The following is a 24,488-nucleotide window of genomic DNA, read 5'->3' on the forward strand; positions in this document are numbered from 1 at the left end:
AAATGAATTGAAGTATTCCAAGTAAACTCTGGAGCCATTTAGACAAATTACGTTCCGAAATACCATTGGCATTTCAACTGAAATCACACGAAATTTAAATATTAACTAGGGGGAAGACTAACAGACCACATTCTGTTAAATGGCTGGCAGGGTGCCAATCCAGATCTTTCCTGTCGAGAGTGAAGTTCAGGGATTTTGTCTTGTGGGCTCTGTCTGTATAGGGAACTATGCATTCTTTGGGTCATCTATAACGGGTAGTCAGTCGTAGGGCTACACAGTGTGTCCTTATCTAAACTATTCAGAGAAAGAGTGGTTCTTGGCTTGTGAGAGAGGAGCTTGGTCACATTAAAACAGTTTCCTCCTATTGCAGAGGTATTTACTGTCAGAAGTATTAGAATGTTGGCGTTCAGCAAAGGCGTTCTCAGTGTGTAAAGAGATCACTTTCTCTGCCCTCTGATAGGATGAATTCTCTTACTAAGCTTTCTAGTATCACCCCATTCTTGCATTTTTTTTTTCCAAGACAGGGTTTCTCTGTGTAGCTTTGCGCCTTTCCTGGAACTCACTCTGTAGACCAGGCTGGCCTCAAACTCACAGAAATCCACCTGGCTCTGCCTCCGGAGTGCTGGGATTAAAGGCGTGCGCCACCACTGCCCAGCCATCCTTGCATTCTTTAAGTCACCTTGCTTGGTGCTAGGACACTTCTTTTATGACTTTAGGTTTGATTTGGTAATATTTTATCTTGGAATTATTCCATCAAATCATTAGTATGCTTTGGTTGAAATCAGTATACAATGGCTTTTCTTGGCATCTGGTAAAGATTTTGGTGCCAGATTGACAGATGAATTTTCTAAAATGCTCAACATCTTCTTTGCTTGATTTTCAGCTAATAGTGCTGGACCCACCGGTGAGTATTTCAGTGTCTCTAGATCAGACCTCAGTCACTTGGCAGCAGCTGCCAGAATGTAGGGATCCAAGTGTGCCCCTGGACTTCCCAATAGTCATATAGACTTAGATTGTACAGCCTTCCATGCCAGAGGCACCTAGCATTGTTGGCCGTCATTTTGTATGTGCCTCAGGTTTGGGCTCAATCAGCCTTCTTCTGAACCGTGGGCTCTTGTCTCTTCTCTCGCCTCCAGGTAGAAGAAAGCGAGAATGAATGGTCTGTTCCTCATTGCTTCACAATCTATGCAGCTCAGAAGACGATTGTGGTGGCAGCCAGGTAAGGCCTTCTCCACCACTCAGTTGAGAACAGAGCCTGCTGCGGGGATGAGGACCTCAGTACCAACCCCTGGGGCCTCATGGGACTCAGCTGTTCCCAGGTTACCAGGCAAGGAGTATCTTCTCCCTCGTAGGCAGGGAAGGACTGTTGATATTTGTTTCTCAAGAGACCAACCAGGGTGCTCTGGGAAGGCGCCTGTGCCCTAGGGTTCATGGCAGTTGGTCTCCCAGTGGCACCAGCACCCTAGCCCTAGAGCAAGAGGAATACTTACCATGGTGAAAGTCAGCTTGGGGCCACAGCATGGGAGCAAACTGAGGCTTTCTCCTCTCCAGATCAGTGAGTTCTCCAGGTGTAGTTCCTGCTCAGTGAAGTCTGTCTTGGCTGGTTCTCTTTCCATCAGGAAATGCCACCTTAATCGTGAACCAAATCGTCTTGTGTTTCAACATTGAGACTTTTCATACTAAACTCACTAGTTCTAGCACCGAGGCCTGCCCTGCCTCTCCAGCTCCTCCTGCTTCTCCTGCTTCTCCAGCTCCTCCTGCTTCTCCAGCTCCTCCAGCTTCTCCTGCTTCTCCAGCTGTTCCTGCTCCTCCAGCTCCTCCTGCTCCTCCAGCTCCTCCTGCTCCTCCAGCTCCTCCAGCTTCTCCAGTTCCTCCAGCTCCTCCTGCTCCTCCAGCTCCTCCTGCTTCTCCAGCTCACCCTAGTAACAGGCTGGAGAAGGCATGTTTCTGACAATCCTCAGGACCCAGGGGATGGAGCAGGTGCCCAAACCAGACCTATCTCCTGAGACAAAAGACAGGACTCCAGGCCAGGAAGAGCTGCCCTGCAGAGGCAGCTAACTTGACTTTCTGCTTTACAGCACTCGGCTAGAAAAGGAAAAATGGATGCAGGACCTGAATGCTGCGATCCAGGCAGCCAAGAGTGTTGGCGACACATCCCCAGTGCTGCTGGGAGGCCCAGTGTGTTCTCGTACCCCCAGTGAGTTCTGACTCAAGACACCCTAGGAGACTCCCTCTGTAGCTCTAAAAGCTTTTCTAGAAATTGCTTTCCTGATCTTGGCCAGCATGCCAGGTCCCGTGAGCTTCCCTCCCGTACACAGGAAAATAGGTGCCCATGCCCAGGTGGAAGGATTCTTGGCCTATCCTAGCACCGTATGGTTTTGTCTGGCTGCTGGCTTGGGTACCAAGGGCCTATTTCCCAGACCCTGGGGGAGCCTCACTGGTTCGTGGTGCCAGGTGCTGCTAACTCTCCCCAGGATCTTCCGATGAGGTCTCTCTGGAGGAATCAGAAGATGCCCGAGGAACCCGGGGCTCCCTGGAAGGGAACAGCCAGCACAGGGCCAACACCACAATGCACGTGTGCTGGTACCGGAACACGAGTGTGTCCAGAGCAGACCACAGCGCAGCCGTTGAGGTATGGCTGTCCTGAGCGTACACGCGAGCCCTCCTGCGAGTTCCCCTACTGGCGTGCTGGCTCCTAGGCAGGGGCGAGCCCTCCTGCGAGTTCCCCTACTGGCGTGCTGGCTCCTAGGCAGGGGCGAGCCCTCCTGTGAGTTCCCCTACTGGCGTGCTGGCTCCTAGGCAGGGGCGCAGTCAGACAGCAGCCTCCTGCCCTCCCTCACCAGCAGAAAGCGGTTTAAGTCTCACTGTCGACTCAAGCTCTCTGAAAAGCGACGTCACACCAAACGTCACCTAGTGTCTTGTCAAGGCGGCAGCTCTCTATGGAGGGATTTGTGAAAGGCCCACTTGTTGCCCCAGGACAGTGCTCTCCCTAGTCTGTCCACAGCCTTTCCCACTTCCCATGCTCATGCTCACCCGCTTACACATCTGGCTTCACAGAACCTCAAGCTATTCAGCCTAGCACCTCAACACACCCATTCTTGGACTTGCCCCCTCCACCCTGGCTCCAAGTTCTCCATAGCCTCGTCTTCACTCTCGGGGGCCAGGCCCAAGACTGTGTGGGAGTCAGAACACAGCAGGTCCCTAGTGAGGCCCGAGATACCTACAGATCAAAGTAGGTGGGGCACTCTTGGGAAGCTAGGCAGCACATATTAGACACAGGCCCTGAAGACAGGAGGGGTCAGTGGGCTGGCTGGGGGTGTCTTTTCCAGTGTGGCACTTAAGTATCTTCCCCCATAATTTCCAAGAACCTTCCACACTTGGTTCAATATGTCATCACCAACCTCGTCTTGTTCTCTTATATGTTTGTAAATAGTGTCCTTTGTCAGAAAACTAATTTTATTATGTATCAGGAAGAGAAGTATCCTACCTAAGTGTGTCCCAGACTAACATCCTGTTGTCAGGTCTTAAGTGTGCACAAACCATGTTGATAAACGGTGAGCATCAGCCAGGTATGGTGGTGCACACCTATAATCCCAGCACTCGGGAGGCAGAGGCAGGCACAGCGCTTGAGTTTGAGGCCAGCCTAGTCTACAGAGTGAGTTCCAGGACAGCAGGGCTACACAGAGGAACCTTGTCTTGGAGAAGAAAAAAATTACATGTTGAGCATGCAGAGACCTGTGTGTGGATATTTTGGCTAGATGTCAGGGTCATGGAACTGGTGCATCTGCTGAGCAAGGATTATGGTGAAGGCAAAGTGCTTTTGCCTTTTCCACTGACAGAACCAGCTCTCAGGATATCTGCTGAGAAAGTTCAAGAACAGCAATGGCTGGCAGAAGCTCTGGGTGGTCTTTACCAACTTCTGCTTGTTCTTCTATAAAACTCATCAGGTATGTTGAGCACGATTCTATTTCTTCTTCACAGTCTGATGCTGATTCCACCATTATAGCACCTTTTCTATGAAAATGGAATTAGCCTTTTTCACCTGTGGTCCCTCTGTACAAACTACCATTTTTTTTGGGGGGGGGGGAGAACCAGTGATATTAAGTGAAGGGCTGGGGAGGGCCACAGAGTACCGGGCTCTCTTGGTGCAGACCTGCACCCCAGTGACCCTGCTCCTGTGCTGACTTCCAGGATGACTACCCGCTGGCCAGCCTCCCACTATTGGGTTACAGTGTGAGCCTCCCCAGGGAGGCTGACAGCATCCACAAGGACTACGTTTTCAAGCTGCAATTCAAATCTCACGTCTACTTCTTCCGGGCTGAGAGCAAGTACACGTTTGAAAGGTGATTCTGCCATGCTGCTTCTGCTCATCGCCAGTCATAGACCCAGAGGCCAATTCCCCAGTTCCCAGAAAACAAGGGTCAAATAATGCAGGGTTTTGTTTTCAGTGTATGTCCATGTTTGTATGTGGGCACAAAGTGTACACATGTATGCATACATATTGTGACCAAAGGACAACTTCAGCAGGCATCCTTTTTGTTTTCAATTTTATATACACTGGTGTTTTGCCCTCATGTATTTCTGTGAGGGTATCGGATCCCCTGGAACTGGAGTTAGACAGGTGTTAGCTGCCATGTGGGTGCTGCCAGGGCTGGACTGCTGAGCCGTCTCTCCAGCTCCCCCCCCTTTTATTTAAATTTTTTATTGTAGGGAGGGAACATGGGCCCATGTGCCACTTGTGTGGAGGTAAGAAGACAACTTTGGAGTTGGTTCTCTCTATGTACCCTTGTGTGGGTTCTGGGGATCAAACTCAGGCTGCCAGGCTTGCATGGCAAGTGCTGTTAGCTGCTAAGGCATTGCACTGCCCCAGTCCACCATGTTTTTTGAGACAGGTGTCTCACTTGAGGCTCACTGATTAGGCTGGCCGGCCGACCAGTGAATCCATCGCCACCTCCTCAGTGATGGACTTCCATGTGCACATCAGACCTGGCTTTTTACTCAGGTGCTAGGGATGAAACTCAGTTCCTCATGCTTCAACAGCAAGAACTTTACTGACTAGTTGTATTTTGTCTCATTCTTGGGAAGGTATGTGAGCATATGCCCACTGGTTTGACCCTTTCTACAGGTGGATGGAAGTCATTGAAAGGGCCAGCAGCTCACCGGAGAGACCCCCAAGTTTCACTCAGGACTGCTCACATCTCTCTCCAGGGCTGGAGGCAGAGGTCAGAGAGGAGGAATGTCCTTCAGCCTGCATGGACAAGAACCTATGACGGAGACTTGCAGAGTATAGGTATTGTCCCCAGAGCTGAGCAACTAGGGCTCATCATCTCCCCACCAGACGATGCTGGCACTGGCCCTAGAATGGGCTCCAGTGAAGGCTCAAGATGGCTGTGGCACATGTCTGAGATCCATGAAAAGGAAATGGGGGTCCTTAGTTTGTTCTGAGCACAGCCCCTGCTGAGGACTGGCCCCAAACACAGGACTGGTTGCTTCCACATCTTCCTGTAGCACTACTAGCCAAATTCACATTGCCTTAGACAAGCACTATACTCAGGCTTATGTGATAAGCTCAGGGTTAGCCTCCAGGTCCTAACAAAACAAGTGTGGCAAAAGCCACTCTGGTTCCCATCCCACATACCGTCTAGAAAATGGAAACCAAAGACACCTCCCCCTCCACCGAGGCCTGGGAGGGTGGGGCCTCTCCTTGTTAGTTCCCGGTATTTCTCATCAACTAGGGCAGGCCTGTGACTCCTGCTCATTCATGTGACTTAAAATAAAAAGACAAATCCCCACCCACTAGCATCCCCTCTGCCTTACTTTGTTCTCCAGCAGGCCACAAGAAACTGTGAAGTTATATGGCAACATTTAGAAGGGACGCTAGCTCAGAGGCTACTGAAACCCCATCTGGCTAGGCTCCATCATCAGACTGTCTCCAATCCAGGTCTTTATTGAAATGGTAGGGCTTTCAATGCTCTATGAAAACTAACACCTACTGTCAGGATATTTAGCAAGTTCAATTTTCTTTAAAAAAAAAAAGGGGGGGGGCAAATTCTGGACGATTCGAGTACTCATGAAAACACACAGTACCTGAACTGACACCACAAGGCAAATTATGACCGTCTTGGACCCCTATGAGCCCCCGAGACAATATCCCTGGTGTAGGGTGAGAGCCAGAGCTGCCCAAAAGTTGCTTTGATCCTTAGTCTAGCAGCTGCAGGCGCCCAGGATTCTAGAAGGTCACACTAGCCTTCCAAGTTGCTCCCAGTTCTTCCAGGGCTCCTGGCTGCCTACCATAGCTTCAGACAACCGAGGAGGTGAACACAGGTATCCAGTGGCTGCTGTGCGGGGCAGCACATGATGGTGGGGCACAAGGAAGGTAACTTGGCTTGTGAAGCCTACAGACTGGCAGGTCTTTGCAGCTGCAACCCAGCACAAGAGGGCTTCCAAGTCAGTCCTTTTAGAGCTCAAAACAAAAAGCATTCTTCTCCCTCTACGAAGAGCAGTGCATTTAGTCGTTCAGCGGGTAGACGTCAGGTGGTTCCTGCTGTGTGAGAACCTGTAAGTGAAAGGTACCATTATCGTTCCTGGACATGTACTTCAGCAGCACCCGACAAGCTCTCAGATGTGTGGTTCACAGCATGGTTACCAGCAGCATCTCACAAGACATCCTCAGGGTTTCGGTCGCAGGATCAGTGCTGGCTAAACCCGCCCTGCTGCTCCTAAGAACCACCAGGATGGGTCTCTCAGTGACAAGAACAGGGTCCAGAGGATATGAGGAGGAACTGGTCATCGGCCTCGAACAGCCTGGGAACCCTGAGCCTGTGCAGCTGCCAAGGAAGGGCCAGTGTCTGCCCTGCCTGTCCCCTCACAGGTGTGAGTCAGCTGGGGGGCCCCCAATCAACAGCAGGCAAGTCCTCGGCTTACAAAGCACCCATGCTGTTCCTGGGGCACAGAACCTCTAGGAAGCCACCAAGGATAAAGGTTGGAAGTCAGCCATACACAATGCTGTGTCACTGAGCCATTTTGTGGAACTGTCCAGACACTGCCTGAGACTGAGGTCCAACCTTAATGTGTAGCTCAAAGCCACAGAGGCCCACTTCCCTCTCCAACTCCAAAGGCACAAACGAGAGAGTATGCTAACCTGAAAAAGGACCAAGCCAGCTGCTCCCAAGAATGAGTCCCAGGCTTTGTTTTGTGCTAAGTTCCCCCATGAGGCTCTCCTACCTGGTCAGGCACTGTGCTCACCTCTGCACACGCTCCACCAGGTGCACCATCAGCTTGTCCGAGATGCCAGGACAGGACTCCTCGGCCAGACTGAAGGCGTTCTCTAGCTCCTCCAGGGCACCCACGCTCCCGCCGCTCTGCTTGTGCTTCTCTTTGAGCTGCAGAGAGAACATGCACCTAACTGGCATCTTACCCGAGACCCACATTGGGAAGACCTACAGGAAGTAAGGGAGCACTCCCTGTAGATGAGGACTCTTGGGGCCCTTCTCTCCCCTGATCAGAACAAATGGCTTCTTACAGACTGAAGGTCGGGAAGAAATCAAGTGGATCCAGTCTGACTTGGAAATTACTACAGTAACCCAGAGCACACTACAAGGACTTTGACAGACATCCCAGATCAGACTTCAGAGCGTCGGTAACCATTTCTGGGACCTCAGCTCCTGACAGTACTTTTACTTAGTCACTTTCTCGGCCCTGGGCAACACTGCATGCTGCCCATAACTCAGCCCTAAGTGGCTGCTTCCTCCTCTGGCTAAGGTCACTGCCAAATCCTACTCTACCTGCCCTGTTCTCAGGGAGACTATTTCCATTCCTCTACTTCCTGTACTCCCTCTCTGGGCTCCAGATGCTGTTGTCACCCACGGGGGTGGGAAAATAGGCCTACAACCTGCTGCTTGACCTTCAAATCCATATGAGCATTCATTTCTGGCCTTGAACTCACAGAGATCCACCTGCCTCTGCCTCCCAAGTGCTAGAATTAAAGGTGTGTGCCACCACCCCCAGCTTGCACTGTATTTCTGATGATGGCTTTGACCTCCCTCAGCCGGCAACAGTGACATAAGGTCATGTGGCCACCAAGGAATCACCGCCCTTGCCTAGGACTGACCCAACATCAGCGATCCTTTGTCTTCCTCCACAGAAGAACCATGTGGTAGTTGGACATTGCAAACAGTAGTACCGTAATGCCAGACAACCTTAGCAGGTCTGGAGACACAAAAGGGCACTGGCCAGGTCAGTTCTTCCCAGTGGTTTATGGTTTGGTCCGTCTACTCAGGAAACCGGACCCACAAGCCTGCACATCACCAATTGCAATCGACGCAGGAATCCAATGTGTAAAGCCTGGGTGCAGGGCCCTCTAGAACACTACACCATGGCTCTGCAGGGAGCACCTCTAGAGAACAAAGCTACTGCCCTGCATGACCAACTCTCACCTCTCCAAAGACAGGCCGGACTAGCGTGGACAAGCACTGGGACCTTGGCTGTCTCTTGATGGGCTCAGCGGGCTGTAAGGGGAAGCAAGGCACTGGGTACATGGAGAGATTAGAGAGGCTCCCTTCCCTGTCTCCTCAGTCTCTGGCTTAGGCAGGCTGACAGAGTATGAACCAGGGGTCAACTCCCAAACTACAAGCCATCAGTTCTCACAGGCCCACACCTAAGCACCTGCAGACCCAGGCTTCAACATGATTCCTGGCTAGATCAATGCCACTCTGAGCTTAGAAACCACCCACTCTACCCTGTTCTACCCCAGACCCCAGATAATGAGTGTTTAAAATAGCCCTAGGTCAAGGGCACTTTGGAGCTGACCTCAAAAGCCTGGTACCCACACTGCAGTCCACATCGGCTGTCCCAGGGGAGCTGAGGCAGGGCTGGTACATATGGGGCAGTGCTCTGGCCCAGGGCATGAACAGACCTTCTGTGAGCTGTGCAGAGCAGTCCCCTTGTGCAGCTTGCTATGTGGACTTGGCCGGATGGTTGGGGGAAACGTCCAGATGGGACCCTGCTCCCCATCCTCAGCCTCGCCATCACTAAAGAGGATAAAGAATCAGAAGAGCTGATGGAGACAGGGCTGGAAATAACCGTACTGGGGTGCATCTCATTTCCTTGAGACAGCCTCTTGGCCTAGGAGGCCCCGGGCTGCAGCATCTAGGTGATAGTTAAAAGGCCCCGTTCTTCAGCATGCAGGTTCCCTGCCCATTATCAGTCTTCATTCACCCTAGCAACTAGCTCTAAGCCTGCCTCTGGAGGAGACCCCGCTGGCATTAAAGCACCCAGGGAGCCCTTGAGGACAAACATTAACAAAAAGGCCCTACATGTCAGAATCCTCAGAACTGGACTCCTCGCCATGCCCCTCAGACTTCCAGCGCTTGTAGCGGTCAATGAGTTCAGTGAGAAAGGAGGTCTTCTTGGTGTAGCGTGTGATGAATTTGTGCTTCAGGAGCTCCTTGGCAGTGGGTCGCTGCCAGGAAGACAGTCAGAGCTGAGTTCCACCCTCACAACAGACACAAGGCGGGACAGGTAGGGATGTGAAGGCTGGGCCCCATCTCACCCCAAGTTAATATCCTCCCTTCATAAGCCCTCCCTCAGCTGCCTGGGGTGGCCGAAGTGGGGATAGGCCTTACGAATCGTGGGTCCTTATTGAGGCAGGCCTCTACAAACTCCTTGAAGGGTTTGCTGTGGTGGCCCTCCAACGTGGGTGGGTTGTTCTTGGGAATCAAGAACAGGACTCGCATAGGGTGGAGGTCTGAGTTTGGTGGCTCCCCCTTGGCCAGCTCGATGGCGGTGATGCCCAGGGACCAGATGTCAGCCTAGACAGGGTATCACACAGGACAGCTGCTACATGTGACATTTTGAGCTGGTGGCAGCGTACTCCCACCTCCCATCCAGAACTCACCTTAAAGTCATAAGCAGACTGCTTGATAACCTCAGGTGCCATCCAGAAGGGAGTACCCACAAACGTGTTCCTCTTGATTTGTGTGTCTGTGAGCTGCCCAGCCACACCGAAGTCTGCCAGCTTCACGTCACCCTGCTCTGAGAGCAGCACGTTGGCAGCTGCTCAATACAGGACAGGTGGGCATCATCCTTGGCTCCACAGCCCGCCCCAAGCAGCCCTGCATGCAACTCCTTGACCAGTGATGGGATGGTATCCCTGGCCCCTGGGGACAGCAGCTGGGATGTCTTGGGACCTTGGATGGATTTTCTTGCCACTGTGGGCCAGTGGGCCACTGCTGACAAAGCAGGCAAGCTGGACACCTACACGAGCATTCCTACCTTTGCTCCAGGGTGACATCCACACCACACCTAGTCACAGTGACCTTAACCAAAGGGCACAGCTGACATGGGCTAGTCAGGAAGTCTATCACTCTGCCCATGGAATCCCTCACTGTAACATAAAGGCTCAGCCATCCTCACCAAGTCACTCACTGGCCCAGCTTTGTGAGTCCTCATCAGGACTGGAGCACACAGGAGTGTTGCACAAACCCACACCTGATGCTGAGTCAAGGCTCTTGACGTATACTAGGTACACAACTGGTTTCCTTCACTTATGTGAAGACTGAGATTAGGTGATGTGAAATTAGGAAGGTTTTCCTAGGCTTGGGAAGTAGCTCAGTAGCAGAATGTTTGCTTAGCATGCACAATCCCCTAGGTTCCATCCTCAGTGTGGCCATTAAAAAGGGATAAAAAGCAAGACTGACACACACACCCCAGTTTCCAGGTGGCAGAAGGGCTCCCCACATCCCATGCCCTCAGGCACCACAATCTACTGGTTCCACATGCCCATCTCTTTCTAGGTCATGGGCAGAACTGCATCCATGCCCACCCCGCAGGACCTTTGATATCTCGGTGGATCTTGCGCTCTGAGTGCAGATAATCCAGGCCCTTCAGGATCTCCCGCAAGATGGTGGCAATATAGGTCTCCTCCAGTGGACCAGGTTTTAGCTGAAGAAAGACATCAGGGAAGAACCTCAGTTGTAGCTATCACGCCCATACCACCACAGCTCCTGAGCTCCACCACCCACCAACTTCTGAGTCCTTGCAGAAGGCTGGGGCCTTTGTGTTCCTTAGTTCTGAAAGTTTCAGCTGTCAAGGATAATGGGGGAAGGAGAAATGGGGGTGAGAAGCTGTTTCCAGAAAACATAAAAACTACTTTTAGCTGGGTGGTGGTGGTGGTGGTGATGGTGCACTTGGGAGGCAGAGGCAGGCGGATCTTGGAGTTTGAGGCCAGCCTGGTTTATAGAGCTAGTTCCAGGACAGCCAAGGCTGTTTCACCTACCTGGCTGAAACCCTGTCTTGAAAAACAGAAAGTAAATAAAAATAAAATAAACCTATATTTATCTTTTCTGTGACTATAAAGATAAGAATAGGGTCTTAACCATGATCCTGACCCTCTTATTTGTCTGGGGTTTCTAACTGTGCCTCCCCCAGGCCAGTAGAGGCCCAAGACCTCTTTCACCATCAATCAGGGCAAGATAAACAGTATTTGTTTTGGGAATTGACAATTCCTGATGAACATCTAAAGCACTAAGACAGTAAACAGGTGGCCTGAGAAAGCCCACAAGCCTAAGAGTCTGCAGAGCAGTGGCTCCTGGAGTACAGAAAGACACCCCCACAGCAAGCTGCTCATAGCTTGAGCCCAAACTTACCAGGTCCAGTGCAGAGCCACCACCCAGGTATTCCATGATAATCCACAGCTTGGTGCTCTGGGAGCAGAAAACCATGTCAGTGTCTGGACAGCAACTGAAGGAGGCATACCAAGTGTGGAGTCCACAGGTCAACCCCTCTAACGCCACCAAAAGATGTCAGCTAGGGGCTCAGGCCATACAGCAACTATACCAGGCTAGTTCCTGCCAAGAACCCCAACAGGAAAGGGTTCTAGCCAGGCAAAGTAGTAAATGTCTATAAGCCCAGCACCTGGAGGGCTAGAAGTTCAAGGTCAGCTTGGGCTAGGAGACCTTGGGTTTTGTTGTTTGTTTTGTTTTGTTTTTTTAAAGGAGGGAAGAAGGGAGAGAGAGATGTCTTGGCAGGTGGGAGTACTTGATGCTCTTTCAGAAGACCCAAGTTCAATTCCCAACACCAGCATCATGTGGCTCACAAAGGGCTTTAACTCCAGTTCCAGGGGGATACAACACCCTCTTCTGGTCTCCTCAAGCACGCATGCACATGCATGCACACACACATACACACATTCATGTGCACATACCTCCACTTGACACATATAGGTAAAAATAATAATAATAATAAAAAAATCAACGTGCTCGCTTCGGCAGCACATATACTAAAAATCAATACTTTTTTTTTTTTAAAGGAGGGCCAAGCCAAGCATAGTGGTGAATGCCTTTAATCCCAGCACTCTAGAGGAAGAGGCAGGTGGAGTTCTGTAAGTTCAAAGCCAGGACAAACAAAACTACAGAGAGACCCTGTCTTAAAAACAACAACAACAACAACAGCAAAAACCAACATCACACATTAAACTAAAAACCAAACAAAAAAAGGAGGGCTAGGTGTGGTGGCATACACCTTAATTCTGGCACTTAAGAGACATAGGCAGATCTCTTGTGAGTTCAAGGCCAGCCTTGTCTACATAGACCCTGTCAAGGGGGAGGGGCAGGAGAAAAGGTCTCAGTGACTGCCCAGCTACAATACCTCTGGTACAGGCACCAGGTGGACAGACCAAGCGCTCAGAGAAGTAGCTAAGTCTCTTCAATAGTGCCCTCCTAGCAGGCCCCCAGAGTACTGCTGGCAGAGACCCCTTAGATGGTGCCTAACAGAACCCATGGAGAAGACAGCTGGGCCATTAGGACCACCGTAGAGCCAAGTGACCCTTGTAGATTGGCACTCCTCAAGAGAACAGACTTTCTTGTGAAGCTGAGCTATGGGGGAGGGGGGACTCTTTGTCCTTCCGGAGGGACCCCATGTGCCCAGCAGTGCCTTTCTCTGCTCTCCTCTACTCTTGGGTACATACTATTCCCTCTGGAAACAAAGGAGAAAACCTGGTCCAGAACCTTCAGAGTGCTCCACCCCAACCACTACAGAGGCCCCTCCTCCTGGCAGGTACCTTCAGGTAGGAGCCGAAGTAGCGGGTGATGTAAGGGCTGTCACATTGGCTGAGCACAGTGATCTCCTGCTGGATGTCCTCAATCTCATCCTCTGCCTCTTCCAGGTCAATGATCTTGATGGCCACCACCTCCTTGGTGTGGTTGTCGATGCCCTTGTACACCTCCCCAAACGAGCCCTTGCCAATGCGGTCAAGCTTGGTGAAGAGTTCCTCTGGGTCCACACGAGAATGCTATAGAAGCCAACAGGGACAGAACGTTGAGACAGAGCATGGGTAACACCCACTCGAGGAAATACTACAAGAGGGCTCCTCTGCCGACTGAGGGCACGGTCCACTGCAAGGAGCTGGGGGAACTCTCCTCAAGTCTCTTCTGGCCGCTTTATTCCTGTTCAGAAAACCTAAACGTAACTCTCCAAGTGACACTATATTCAGTAGATTTGATAAAGTGAATCAGAGGTTATCTGTAGACTCAGATGTAGACTATAAGCTTTGGGTACTATCATATCTCAAAGTGCCCTCATCAGCTGTCTAACAGTGAGCCAGGCCAAGACCTGACAGGAATGACAGGCAGGAATATGTGTGTGTCAGAGGGTATTTTAAAACTCCTTTTATTATAAATCTAAGACTATTCCAAGAAAACCAGTCAGAAGTAATGTGAGCTGGGTGCTGGAAAGACGGCTTGGTGGTTAAGAGCACATACTGCTTTTGCAAAACTGCCTACTACTTCAGCTCCAGGGGGATCTGAGGTCTCTGGCCTTGGCGAGTACCTGCACTCACATGTACATACACCCCCATAATTTAAAAATAAAATTTAGCTGGGCATGGTGGCACATGCCTTTAGTCCCAGCACTCAGGAGGCAGATGCAGGTAAGTTCCAGGATAGGCTGTTCTACAGAGCTAGTTCCAGGACAGCTAGGGCTACATTGAGAAACTTGTCTCAAAAACAAAACAAAACAAAGAGAGAGAGAGAGAGAGAGAGAGAGAGAGAGAGAGAGAGAGAGAGAGATAGAGATATTAAGATTTAACACAAGCTAACTTATGTTTTCCACACTCTTAAACGCTACACCTACTCCCAGATCAGTCCTCTAGGACTTTTCCACTCCCAAATCAGTCCTGTAGCCAGCTACACCCTCATACTCGCACTGAGTTGAACACGTTCTCAGATGCTGGATTCTAGATACTGAACACAGAAGGCTGCCCTAGACGGCTCTTAGATTTAAACAGTAAGATCTTATCATTGCTGAACCAACCGTGTTGAAGATACCTGGTTTAAAGCCCAGTACACTACAAGTGAAGACGGCAAAGGTACGTCCTCTGTCCAAACCCGGCTGCCTCCAGGAACGGAGATACTCCTGGGCTACACAGAAAAGGGAAGACGCAGCAGAGCCTCTCCCAGGGCCACCACTGAGTGTCCCTACCCCTGCCTGTGAGATCTGGCAGACTCTGGATACCACTGACGCTCTCCATACCACTGACCAAGCTGGAAGAGGACCTAGGAATGGGAACACCGAGTCTCATCCAGTTTATCAATCCTGCCAGGTTTTACCTCCATTAGGAAATGCTCCTCCAAAAAGGATGTCCCCCAAATAGTATTTTAGTGCCGATTAAAAGGAACCAAATAAGGATGGTAAGATGGTCCAGCTGATAAAGGCACTTGCCACCAAGACTAACAACCTGAGTTTGATTCCCTAGGCCCACATGGTGGAAGAAAGTGGGGGCAGGGAGCAAAACCACATTTATTTACAGCTGTGTAAGTACTGATGCCCAAATCCCTCTGTGCTTAGGGAAGAGCTTGTCCGAGGTGTTTACCATGCTCCTAAGGAGCCTGTCCTCCAAGAGTGACCTGGCTGCCTGCTGCCCTGAGGCCTAATTGCCCCAGCCTCTTCTCTCCAAGCAAAGCAGTTGGTTTCAGAGACCTGACTAAACCCCATCTGAGACTTTCCAGAGACATTTCCCTTGCCAACTAGCTACACTGCTAAGGTTTTTAACCATGAACGAAGCAGCAGGGAGACACAGAGAACCATACTCCCCCTCCCCCTTAAAAGCCAAGAACTCTGCAGAACAAGAGGAGGTGGAGAAGTTTGGGGATGCGCTCCAGGAACAAGGGCAGTGTCTTAACACAGAAGTCACCTAATCCCTCAAGCAAAGCTGCCTCTGAGAGGCCTGAGTATGTGCCACAGTGCCATGCAGTGCCCAGAGCAGGCACTCTGAGCAGAATAGCTGTGGTATCCATATGTACCCTACTTTGGCCTGGGAGCTAGAGAGATGGCTCAGTGGTTAAGAGCACTTGGGTTTGGTTTCCAACAACCCATATCTCAAGCACCACCCACACGTGGTGCACATATATACATGCATGTACTCACACATACACATAAAAGTAAATAAACTTAAAAAAAAGGAGAAAGTAAGGAAGGGAAAGAAAAAGACCAAGACCAGAGGATGGCTCAGGAGGTAAAAGCACTTGTCATCAAGCCTAACAACCTGGGTTTGATCCCCTGGACCCCTATGGTAGGAGAGAACCAACTCCCATAAGTGGTCTTCTAATATTTACACTGTGGTAATACACACCTACCCATGCATAAATAAAGGTAATCGTTTTTTGTTTTTTAAAGAAAATGAAAAGGGAGACCAATCCACTCCAAAGTGATCCTTCTCACAGCCCCATTAGAACTGGCAGCCAAATCCTAAGACCGGTTCTCACTGAGCAGCAGTGGATGCTTGGAGCAGATCTGCAGCCTGAAGTCCTCAAAGGCCACACTGAGAATTGGCCAGACAGAGAAAGCTGACGGCTGCCTGAGGTCCCTTAGGCTGCACTGGCCAGGGAGTAGTGTTTGCCCCCAGGCTCTCCTGCTGAATCACGTGTTCAAGTAAATTCTCTCTAGTATGGATGATAAGTCAGACACCTCGGCTGTTTCAAGACTGGCACTCGATCCAAGCCGGATCAGAAATAAACACTCTGGGCCATGCACTCTCACCATACCACCAGTGGATAGCCCACCAATAACGGTATGAAATCAGTACAGACTACCTCAGTCTTCTGCCACTTCCTGTCTGGGCCCTGACCACTTGATCCCTGCTCAAAGCCAGTCCTGAAAGCCAAGTGCAGGATAAGGTCCACATAGCAGACCCTTTTCTGCCTGTTTCTGCTCCAAGGGGCTCCCAAACACTTCCTCAAACCCCCCTCCTCCCACTTAGTCCCCACTGTGTCTCAGCTGCTACAGCTCCACCCATGTGTAGTTTTGAGACACCTTAAGAGCCATCTCAGACTCCAGGAGGTCTAGCTGATGACTTGAGGTTATAAAGTCTCATCACTGGTTCATCCAGTAGCTGCTAAAGCAGCCTAAGAAAACCTGGAAGATGTAGAACCATGACCCAGGACCACCATCCCTCCGATTCTCGGGGGCCCCTTTTCCCACAGACTCAGACCTAATGCTCAGCCATACTGAGAATCCTTAATTGCCCTCCACTTGGGAACCTAGAGTCAGAACTGGTCCGCAGAGCAGCCCAAGAAGGGTATCCTCAGGCCAGGCATTCATTCACCACTGCCTCAGAGAAGGAGAAAGCAGCAGACCCCAAAGCCAGAGTTCTAGGTTTTCGGCAAGGAAGGGGGAAACCTCATTCTTCTAAGTCCGTGCTTTTCGGATACCTACAACTGTGCACCAGCCAGCCTTAGCAGAAACAGTATGACAGGAACCTTCCTGGCATGGTCGTGCCCTAGTGCCCTAGTCTCAACTGGTCAAAGACAGTGAGGCAGCATCCTGATGTGGGTGGCTCAGATTCCTCTTCTGGACAGGATGTGCTCTGGGCCATCACTCAAGTGACTGAACTGGCTCTGTGCAGTTGAGACCCATTCTCTCCATTCACTCCTAGGGCTGCTATACAGAGAGCCTCTTGCCTGCTGGGTGTCACCCCAAAAACAAACAAACCAAGAGGAGGGTCCTGGCACACATCCTCAACTACCACCACACATTGCTTGCCCATAACCATCTGGTCCTTCCAGAGATGGAACTGGCCAGGTGAAGGGCAATCTAAGACAGAAGCGCAGGCTATGGAGGAAAGCATGATCTTTACCACACAAAGGGGCAATTTCATAAGACACCACAGCCACGCTGGGAGAAAAGAACCCTACAAGGTTTTGTGTTTGTTTCGGAAGCCAAGCATGTCTGGGTTGGACACAGGCCCCCAAAAAGACAAAAAGGTGCTCTCTTTGAGAAAGGTCCCCTCACCATCAGCCCTTCACAGTTTACAGCTCCACTTTGTCATTCTGGGACCTACAGGAGCTAAGCCTAGGCCTCTTAAAAATAAACTAGAGGCACATTTTTCTCTCAGTATGTTATATAATTAGAGGCAAAATGTCAAAAAAAAAAATTTAAAATGTGTTAGCTTAATTCAGCATCAGTTAGCAAGCCCGGGAGCCCATCTGTTGACAGCTGGGCCCAAAGCCCTACCCAACAACAGCTGTGAGGAGTCTTCCAGGCTGGATTGGTTTCCTCCAAGGAGCCCTGCCTCCAGTTCCTGCCCACAAGCAGCGGACGGACGCGCTTCCTGTCTGCACACCCAGTTCTCAAGGATGCAGGGGAAAGGGAGGGTGGGGGGACTGCACTGTCCTCCAGCGCCGCCGGTTCCCTCGCGGTGCCACTGTCAAGCCTATGCATAACCAAACCGAGCCCTTAAAATGCAAATCCCACAGCGAAAGCACCGAAAACCAGCCACCAAGGCAGTCTGCTCCACTTCACTGACGGCTGGCTGTCACATTTGCTTTGAAATAACGAGACAGACAGACAGAGACAGACAGAGACAGAGACAGAGAGAGAGAGACAGACAGACACAGACAGACAGACAGAGAGAGAGAGACAGAGAGAGAGAGAGAGACAGAGAGAGAGAGACAGACAGACAGACAAAGAGAAAGGGGTCCAACCAGCAAATCCTCCCCCACCCCACCTCCGAGTCCTTGAACCCTGTGCCTCCTCATCCTCCATGCCTATGTGGTTCCGTGTTGGGATTACACATCCCGTTAGCCAGGGAAGGAAAAGTCCATCTTCTGGAGGCGCTGCGAGCCTGGGTCAAGCCGGTTCTGCCCAGGGCAGGCTCCTGCACCTGTCCACACCAGCTCCTGAGCAGAGGTCCTTACACAGCAGAGGTTCCCCGTGGGTCTCGGCTCCTGCCGGCGATGGCTCGGCCACACAGGCCACACAGCGACCTGCCCCCCACCCCCCGACATACAGCCTCCGCCCCTCTCCCGCCCGGCGTGGAGAAACCCGCTCCCCCACGAACCGCCGACGCCCACACTCACCTGGTGCGCGAAGCCCCTAAGGTGAGCCATGTCCCCGCTGACGTGACCCGTCCGTCGTAGCCACTCCGCCCGCTCGCCTCAAGCACCTGCGAGAAACCCGCAGGCCGCTCGATCAACAGCAGCTCCGTGGATGGAGTCCCTCCACCCGCGACCTCCGATCCCCAGCCCAGGGCCCCTGACCCGCCCCTGATCAGGGCGTGCCCGGCCTCCCCAACAGCCAGGCGCGGCCCGCTGGCAGCGCCCACCTCCGGGAGGCTCCATCCCGGATTCCCGGCCCGCTTCGCAGTCCCCACGGCGGCTCACACCGCAGTTCGGGCGCCCGGAACGCCCAGGCCTCTCAGCCCGTGAGGTGGAGGCAGCGGCTACGAGCGGGGTGTCGTGGCGAGCGCGAGGCTCTGTGGGACTAGGAGTCCCGCCGCCCGCCGGGTACCCCGGACCCGCGAATTTGAGACTACAAGTCCCAGCTGGCTGCGCGGTAGGATGCGGAGTTGCGCGGGGGGTGCTCTGCGGCCGCGAGGGTGTCAGACTACAAGTCCCAGCAGGCCGTGCGGTGGGGCGGGCCGTAGAGAGGTGCAGGAACACCACAGATTGGATTGGAACCTTGAGTTGGGTTCCTGCGGGGGCTCTGTTAGGCCGCACGGTGTGCCGAGTGCCGCGCGTGCGCAGTTGCCATGAAGTGTTCCAGGCCTTTCAATCCTTCTCACTTCCCTTGAAGCTGTTTACAGTGCCTGGAGTCCAACCCACATTACCCTCAGGGCCTGGTGTTCCAGCACTAATGGCAGTGTGATGGCCTTGTCTGCACTTAGAAACACACACATACACACTCACGCACGCACGCATGCACACTCACACACATGCCTTAGAGAAGTCGCTCAGCATGGCCCATTTCTTGGGCAAATGCTTCTCTCCTGCCTCAGTTTCCCTATCTGTAAAGATGTAATCGTCGGGCCCTAGGGACAAGACTTGGTGCAGGGAAGATGTCTGTGGTCCTAGAGGGATTTCCCAAGGCTGGAAGATGCCCTCCATCCTGTGAAATCAGGTGGATTTTGTCATGATTGACCTGATTGGTCTAATAAAGAGCTGAACGGCCAATAGCTAGGCAGGAGAGGGATAGGCAGGGCTGCCAGGCAGAGGCAGTAGATAGAGAAAAAGAGAAGAGGATGCCAATGGCCAGCCACCCAGCCACCCAGGCAGACATGGAGTAAGAAGTAAAGATATACAGAAATAGAGAAAAGTAAAAACCCAGAAGCAAATGGTAGATGGGATAATTTAAGTAAAAAAAAAAAAAAAAAAAAAAAGCTGGCTAGAAATAAGCCAAGCTAAGGCCAGGCATTCATAAGAAAGAATAAGTCTCTGTGTGATTATTTTGGAGCTGGGTGTTGCCCCCCCCCCCAAAAAAATAGCTCAGCACAAACCACACAACCTCCCCACTCTACTGAGGAAAGCTTTTTGTTTCTGCTCCCTGGTGGCTTTTCTTCCTGTGCGTCATCCTGGGGCCATCTCAAATCTTGCAAACAAGACAGCACCTTGCATCTGACTCTGTTTCATCTCCAAACTTTACTACATGCTGATTAGGCTGTTTGTCGTGTTACTCCCCAGAAGAAAGTGGATTTCCAGCAAACACTGGGCCCCATAGCACCATGCCCCACCCCTAGGCATAAATAATTGGGGCAAATATTTTTATTGCCCCTGAAAAAGACCATCTGTGGTGTGACCTTCAGTATGGATCCCTACTTAGCTCTCCTATAGTGAAATCTGGCATTTGGCAAGTCCTACTATTTTTAAGACTTATTTATGTTCATATATATGTATGTCACATGTGAACAGATACCCACCTGTTGCAGGATAATCTTTTTATATACTGTGAAAATGTATGAAACCCTGTCTTGAAAAAACAAACAAACAAACAAACAATAACAACAACAAAAGAAGCCCCATGTTGGGCATCAGATGAAGCGTAAATCTAATTAATCTTATCAATAAAAATCAGGAGTCAAATATCAGGGTAAAAACCTGAAAGATCAGAGAAGCAAGGGAGCAGCTACCAGTTGCTTCCTACCTTTACCACTCCTCTGTCCAAAAAAGAGCTTAGATCCTCTCTCTGCCCCGCCTTATCACTTCCTGTCTCCCATGTACAGACTTCCAGACCTCTATGGTTAACTAGTGGCTAGTAATGCCCTCTGACTCCAAGCAAGCTTTGCTTGTCAGAACACAAACAAAATATCACACAACAGTGTCAGTTTTACCTCATTTGCCTAAGGCACCTTCTGATTGGTTTAATAATGAGCTGAATGTCCAATAGCTAGGCAGAAGAGAGTAGGCAGGACTTCTGGGGAGAGAAAGGAACTCAGGGATGAATCTGAGAGGCAGGGGTTTCACCAACTAGACAAGAAGGAAGTTGGATATATGGTGCTGAGGAGAGATAACAAGCTTTATAGCAGAATGTAAATTAATATAAATGAGTTAATTTGAGTTTTAAGGCTAGTTGGGGATAAGCCTAAGCTAAGGCCAAGCTTTCATAATTAATGAAAAAAAAGTCTCCATGTCGTTCTTCTGGAGCTGGCAGTCCAAAGAAAGGCCTGTGTCACCCACCAAGACCTGAAAAGGGTGTTGGATCCTTTGGAGCTGGAGTTACATGAGGATTTGTGTGCTGATGGACATGGATGCTAGGACTAAATTCTGGTCCACTGAAAGAGCAGCAGAAATTCTTGGTGGTTGAGCCATCTCTCTAGGCTTTTGTTTTTGTTTTTTAAGACAAGATCTCACTCTGTAGCCTAGGATGACCTAAAACTCACTATGTAGGCCATGCTGGCCTCAAATTCACATCAATGTGCCTCTGCCTCCCAAGTGCTGGGATTATAAATGTGTACGTTCACACTCAATGTGAAAAAACCCTACTCATGAGATCAAACTTCCTATCTGCTTATCACCTTGTTCTTGGATCAAACAGATAGCCAAGAGCTGTTGGCTGTTTAGGAAGACTTCTGTTGTGATTTGGCTACAAAGCATTCCCCAAGAGCCTGGAGATATTTTTTCAACTCTTAGGAGCACTGCAGGTTCTTGCAGAAAACCCGGGTTCGATTCCCAGCATCTACCTGGTGGCTCACAACCATTTGTCACTCCAATTCCAGGAGTCTGAGTCCTTTTCTGGCCTCTGTGGGCACCAGGTGGCACACAAGTGGTGTACAGACATACGTGGATGTGGAATGTCTGTATGTATAAAACAGTAAGATTGTTGTGGCTTAGTTACTGCTGTGATGAAACACCACGACCAAAGCACCTTGGGGAGGGAAGGGTTTATTTGGCTTACACTTACATATCACTGTTCATCATCAAAAGAAGTCAGGACAGGTACTCAAACAGGGCAGGAACCTGGAGGCAGGAGCTGATTGCAGAGGCCATGGAGGGGTGCTTCTTACTGGCTTGTTCTTTATTGCTTGCTCAGCCTGCTTTCTTATAGAACCCAGGACCACCAGCCCAGGAATGGCACCACCCACAATTGCCTGGGGCCTTCCTCATCAATAACTAGTTAAGAAAATGCCCTACAGGCTTGCCTACGTGCCAATCTTATGGAAGCATTTTCTTAATTGAAGTTCTCTACTCTCAGATGACTTTATCGTGTGTTGAGTTGACGTAAAGTTACCCAGCATAACTGACCCACTGTCAACATGACACACAAACACATCACTGTAAAGCACAACCTTTCCCTTCTTTTTTATCCCCAGGATTACACATCAATATCAACATCACAATATAAAACATTTTACAAACTTAAAAATGTCCCACAGTCTTACAAATTCAAACACTTAAAAAATTCCATCTCGGGGCTATAGAGTTTGCTCAGTGGTTAAGAGCACTTGTTGTAACACCCACACAACTCACTGAACATGGAGAAGTCAAGCTGGTGCCTCCATAGCACCTTCGCCCTCATGTTCTAGTGTCTTTGGTATGGGAAGGCACTCTGCAGGCTACCAAAAGAGAAAGGTAAACACCAACCCAGCCACAAAACCTTTGATCTAAAATCTGTCCAGTCTGCAAAATATACTAGTGCAATAGTAGCACAGAACTTGTGGGAGTAACCAAGCCTTGTCTTATTTGACCTAAGGCCCACTCACTCTGTGATATGCCGCTCATACAGGACACTGCTTGGGTGACTAAGAACCAGAGACCTAGGATGAAATCAAATAATACTGGTCTAAAAAGAAAAGAAATAACAATAAAATTACTACTAATGATATCTGCTACACTCATAGATCAGTGCCTTAGTCAGCCATCATAAGGGAGGCTTCATCCTGCGGCAGATGGGAACAAGTACAGAGATCCACAACCAGACATTACACAGACAGAGAGACCTTGGAACATGCAGCTCTAAATGATATGCCTTCATCATATCCTCCCCTCACAGCTGAGAAAACCCCACAGAAGGGGAGGCAGAAGGAATGTGGGAGCCAGAAAGGATGGAGGACACCAGGAGAACAAGGCCCTCTAAGTCGTATGGACTCACAGATACTGAAGCAGCAAGCACAGGGCCCACACAGGTCTGTACCAGGTCCTCTGCACATAGCTTTTAGTTTAGTGTTTTTGTAAGACTCTTGAGTGTGTGGGTGAGTGGGGCTCTGATTCCTGTGCCTTCTTTTGGAGCTCTTTTCCTTCTGTTGGTTTGCTTTGTCCAACTTTGATGTGACGTTTTTTGTTTTATCTTACCATATTTTGTTTTAAAAATCTATTTTTCTCAGGTGGTGGTGACATATGACTTTAGTCCCAGCACTCAGGAGGCAGAGGCAGGCAAATCTCTGAGTTCAAGGCCAGCCTGGTCTACATTGTGGGTTCCAGGACAGCCAGGGATACACAGACAAACCTTGTCTTGAAAAGCCAAAAAAAGGGGGAAAATCTATTTTTAATAAAAGGAAAGAAAAAAAAGAGCACTTGTTGCAAAGGACCCATGTTCGATTTCCAGCACCCTCATGGAGGCTCACACCTCCTCAGGCACAGACACACATGTGACATGTGTGGTGCACAGATGTGCATGCAGGTAAAACACTCATACACATAAAATAATAAAAATAAATCTAAATATATCTTTTTTTTTTTTTGGTTTTTTGAGACAGGGTTTTTCTGTGTAGTTTTGCGCCTTTCCTGGAACTCACTTTGTAGACCAGGCTGGCCTCGAACTCACAGAGATCCACCTGCCTCTGCCTCCCAAGTGCTGGGATTAAAGGCATGCACCACCACCGCCCGGCTTTAAATATATCTTTTAATTTAGCCTCTAGACTCTTAAAATCCAAACTCCCTTTTAAAATCAAGTCTCTCAACTGTGGGCTACTATAAAATAAAAAAATAAGTTAAATGCTTTCTTGTTTCAAAAAGGCACAGTCACAATCAGCTCAAACCAAACTCCAACAACATAATTCGTTAAATATCCAATATCTGGGATTCAATCATGATCTTCTGGGCTCCTCCAAAGTGCCTGGGGTCACTACACTACTCTGGCCCTCTGAAGCATGCAGAGCTTGTCTCCTAGGCTCAGGTTGGTTCCATTCCACAGCTACTGCTGTTCATGGTACTGGCATGTCCAAAATGCTAGAGTCTTCTGCTGCAACCGGGCTGCACTTTCACCAATGGCCTCTCCTGGGCTCTCACAGTGCCAAGCCTCAGCTGCTCTCCATGACCCCATTGTGCCTTCAAAAATGGTACCATCTGGGAGACTCTTACATATGACCAAGTTTGGCTGCCAGCACAAGGTACAACCTTGGCCCCTTCTGAACATAGCTTGCATGTGCTGACTCTGAGGAAACACATCTCAGAAGCTTTTGCCCCAATGATGCTGATCTCTCTTAATTGCCACTGATCTCAGCCCCAGTTGACCAGCCTCAACTGTCCCAGAAAAGCAAAGGTTTGCATTCAGTGATTCTACCATCTTGTTAATCACAACTGATTCTTCAATCCCAACCGATCAGAACCACAGATTCTCAACACAAAATAGCAAATGACCCTGATAGAATCATTGAGGGACTCTCAAATTTCCCTCTGAAACTTCATAAACCAGGCCCCCATGGTAGCTCCTCCACTGCTGCTTCTTTGATCTATCAGGTTTTCACCCCAATATCCAACTCCCGAGTCTTTATTGGTAATAGAACA

At 50.1% G+C, this 24,488-nt stretch overlaps 2 protein-coding genes across 3 annotated transcripts in view; one reads left to right on the forward strand and one right to left on the reverse strand.

The window, feature by feature from the left end:
• Farp2 (FERM, ARH/RhoGEF and pleckstrin domain protein 2) overlaps positions 1-8,172 on the forward strand; it is a 104,299-nt gene extending 96,127 nt beyond the window's left edge. The window contains exons 22-28 of one of the 2 annotated variants that reach the window (XM_059278625.1): positions 1,137-1,219; positions 2,079-2,197; positions 2,475-2,632; positions 3,840-3,947; positions 4,192-4,343; positions 5,126-5,290; positions 7,525-8,172. In XM_059278625.1, the coding sequence (XP_059134608.1) occupies positions 1,137-1,219; positions 2,079-2,197; positions 2,475-2,632; positions 3,840-3,947; positions 4,192-4,343; positions 5,126-5,270 (765 nt within the window). In that variant the 3' untranslated portion in view covers positions 5,271-5,290; positions 7,525-8,172. Of the gene's footprint in view, positions 1-1,136; positions 1,220-2,078; positions 2,198-2,474; positions 2,633-3,839; positions 3,948-4,191; positions 4,344-5,125; positions 5,800-7,524 lie in introns of those variants that run through there. The other variant, XM_059278624.1, reaches the window with a different exon arrangement.
• On the reverse strand, positions 5,932-18,789 carry Stk25 (serine/threonine kinase 25). Its single transcript, XM_059278626.1, has 12 exons — positions 18,596-18,789; positions 18,351-18,436; positions 13,058-13,288; positions 11,646-11,702; positions 10,833-10,941; positions 9,896-10,053; positions 9,624-9,809; positions 9,315-9,460; positions 8,915-9,029; positions 8,436-8,507; positions 7,246-7,382; positions 5,932-6,556 (listed from the first exon to the last, which is right to left on the reverse strand). Exons 2-12 carry the CDS (start codon positions 18,378-18,380, stop codon positions 6,517-6,519), a joined length of 1,281 nt encoding a protein of 426 aa, XP_059134609.1. The 5' UTR covers positions 18,381-18,436; positions 18,596-18,789; the 3' UTR covers positions 5,932-6,516.
• Positions 18,790-24,488: the final 5,699 nt, after the last annotated feature.

Source organism: Peromyscus eremicus, chromosome 13, assembly GCF_949786415.1.
Source record: "Peromyscus eremicus chromosome 13, PerEre_H2_v1, whole genome shotgun sequence".
Taxonomy (NCBI): domain Eukaryota; kingdom Metazoa; phylum Chordata; class Mammalia; order Rodentia; family Cricetidae; genus Peromyscus; species Peromyscus eremicus.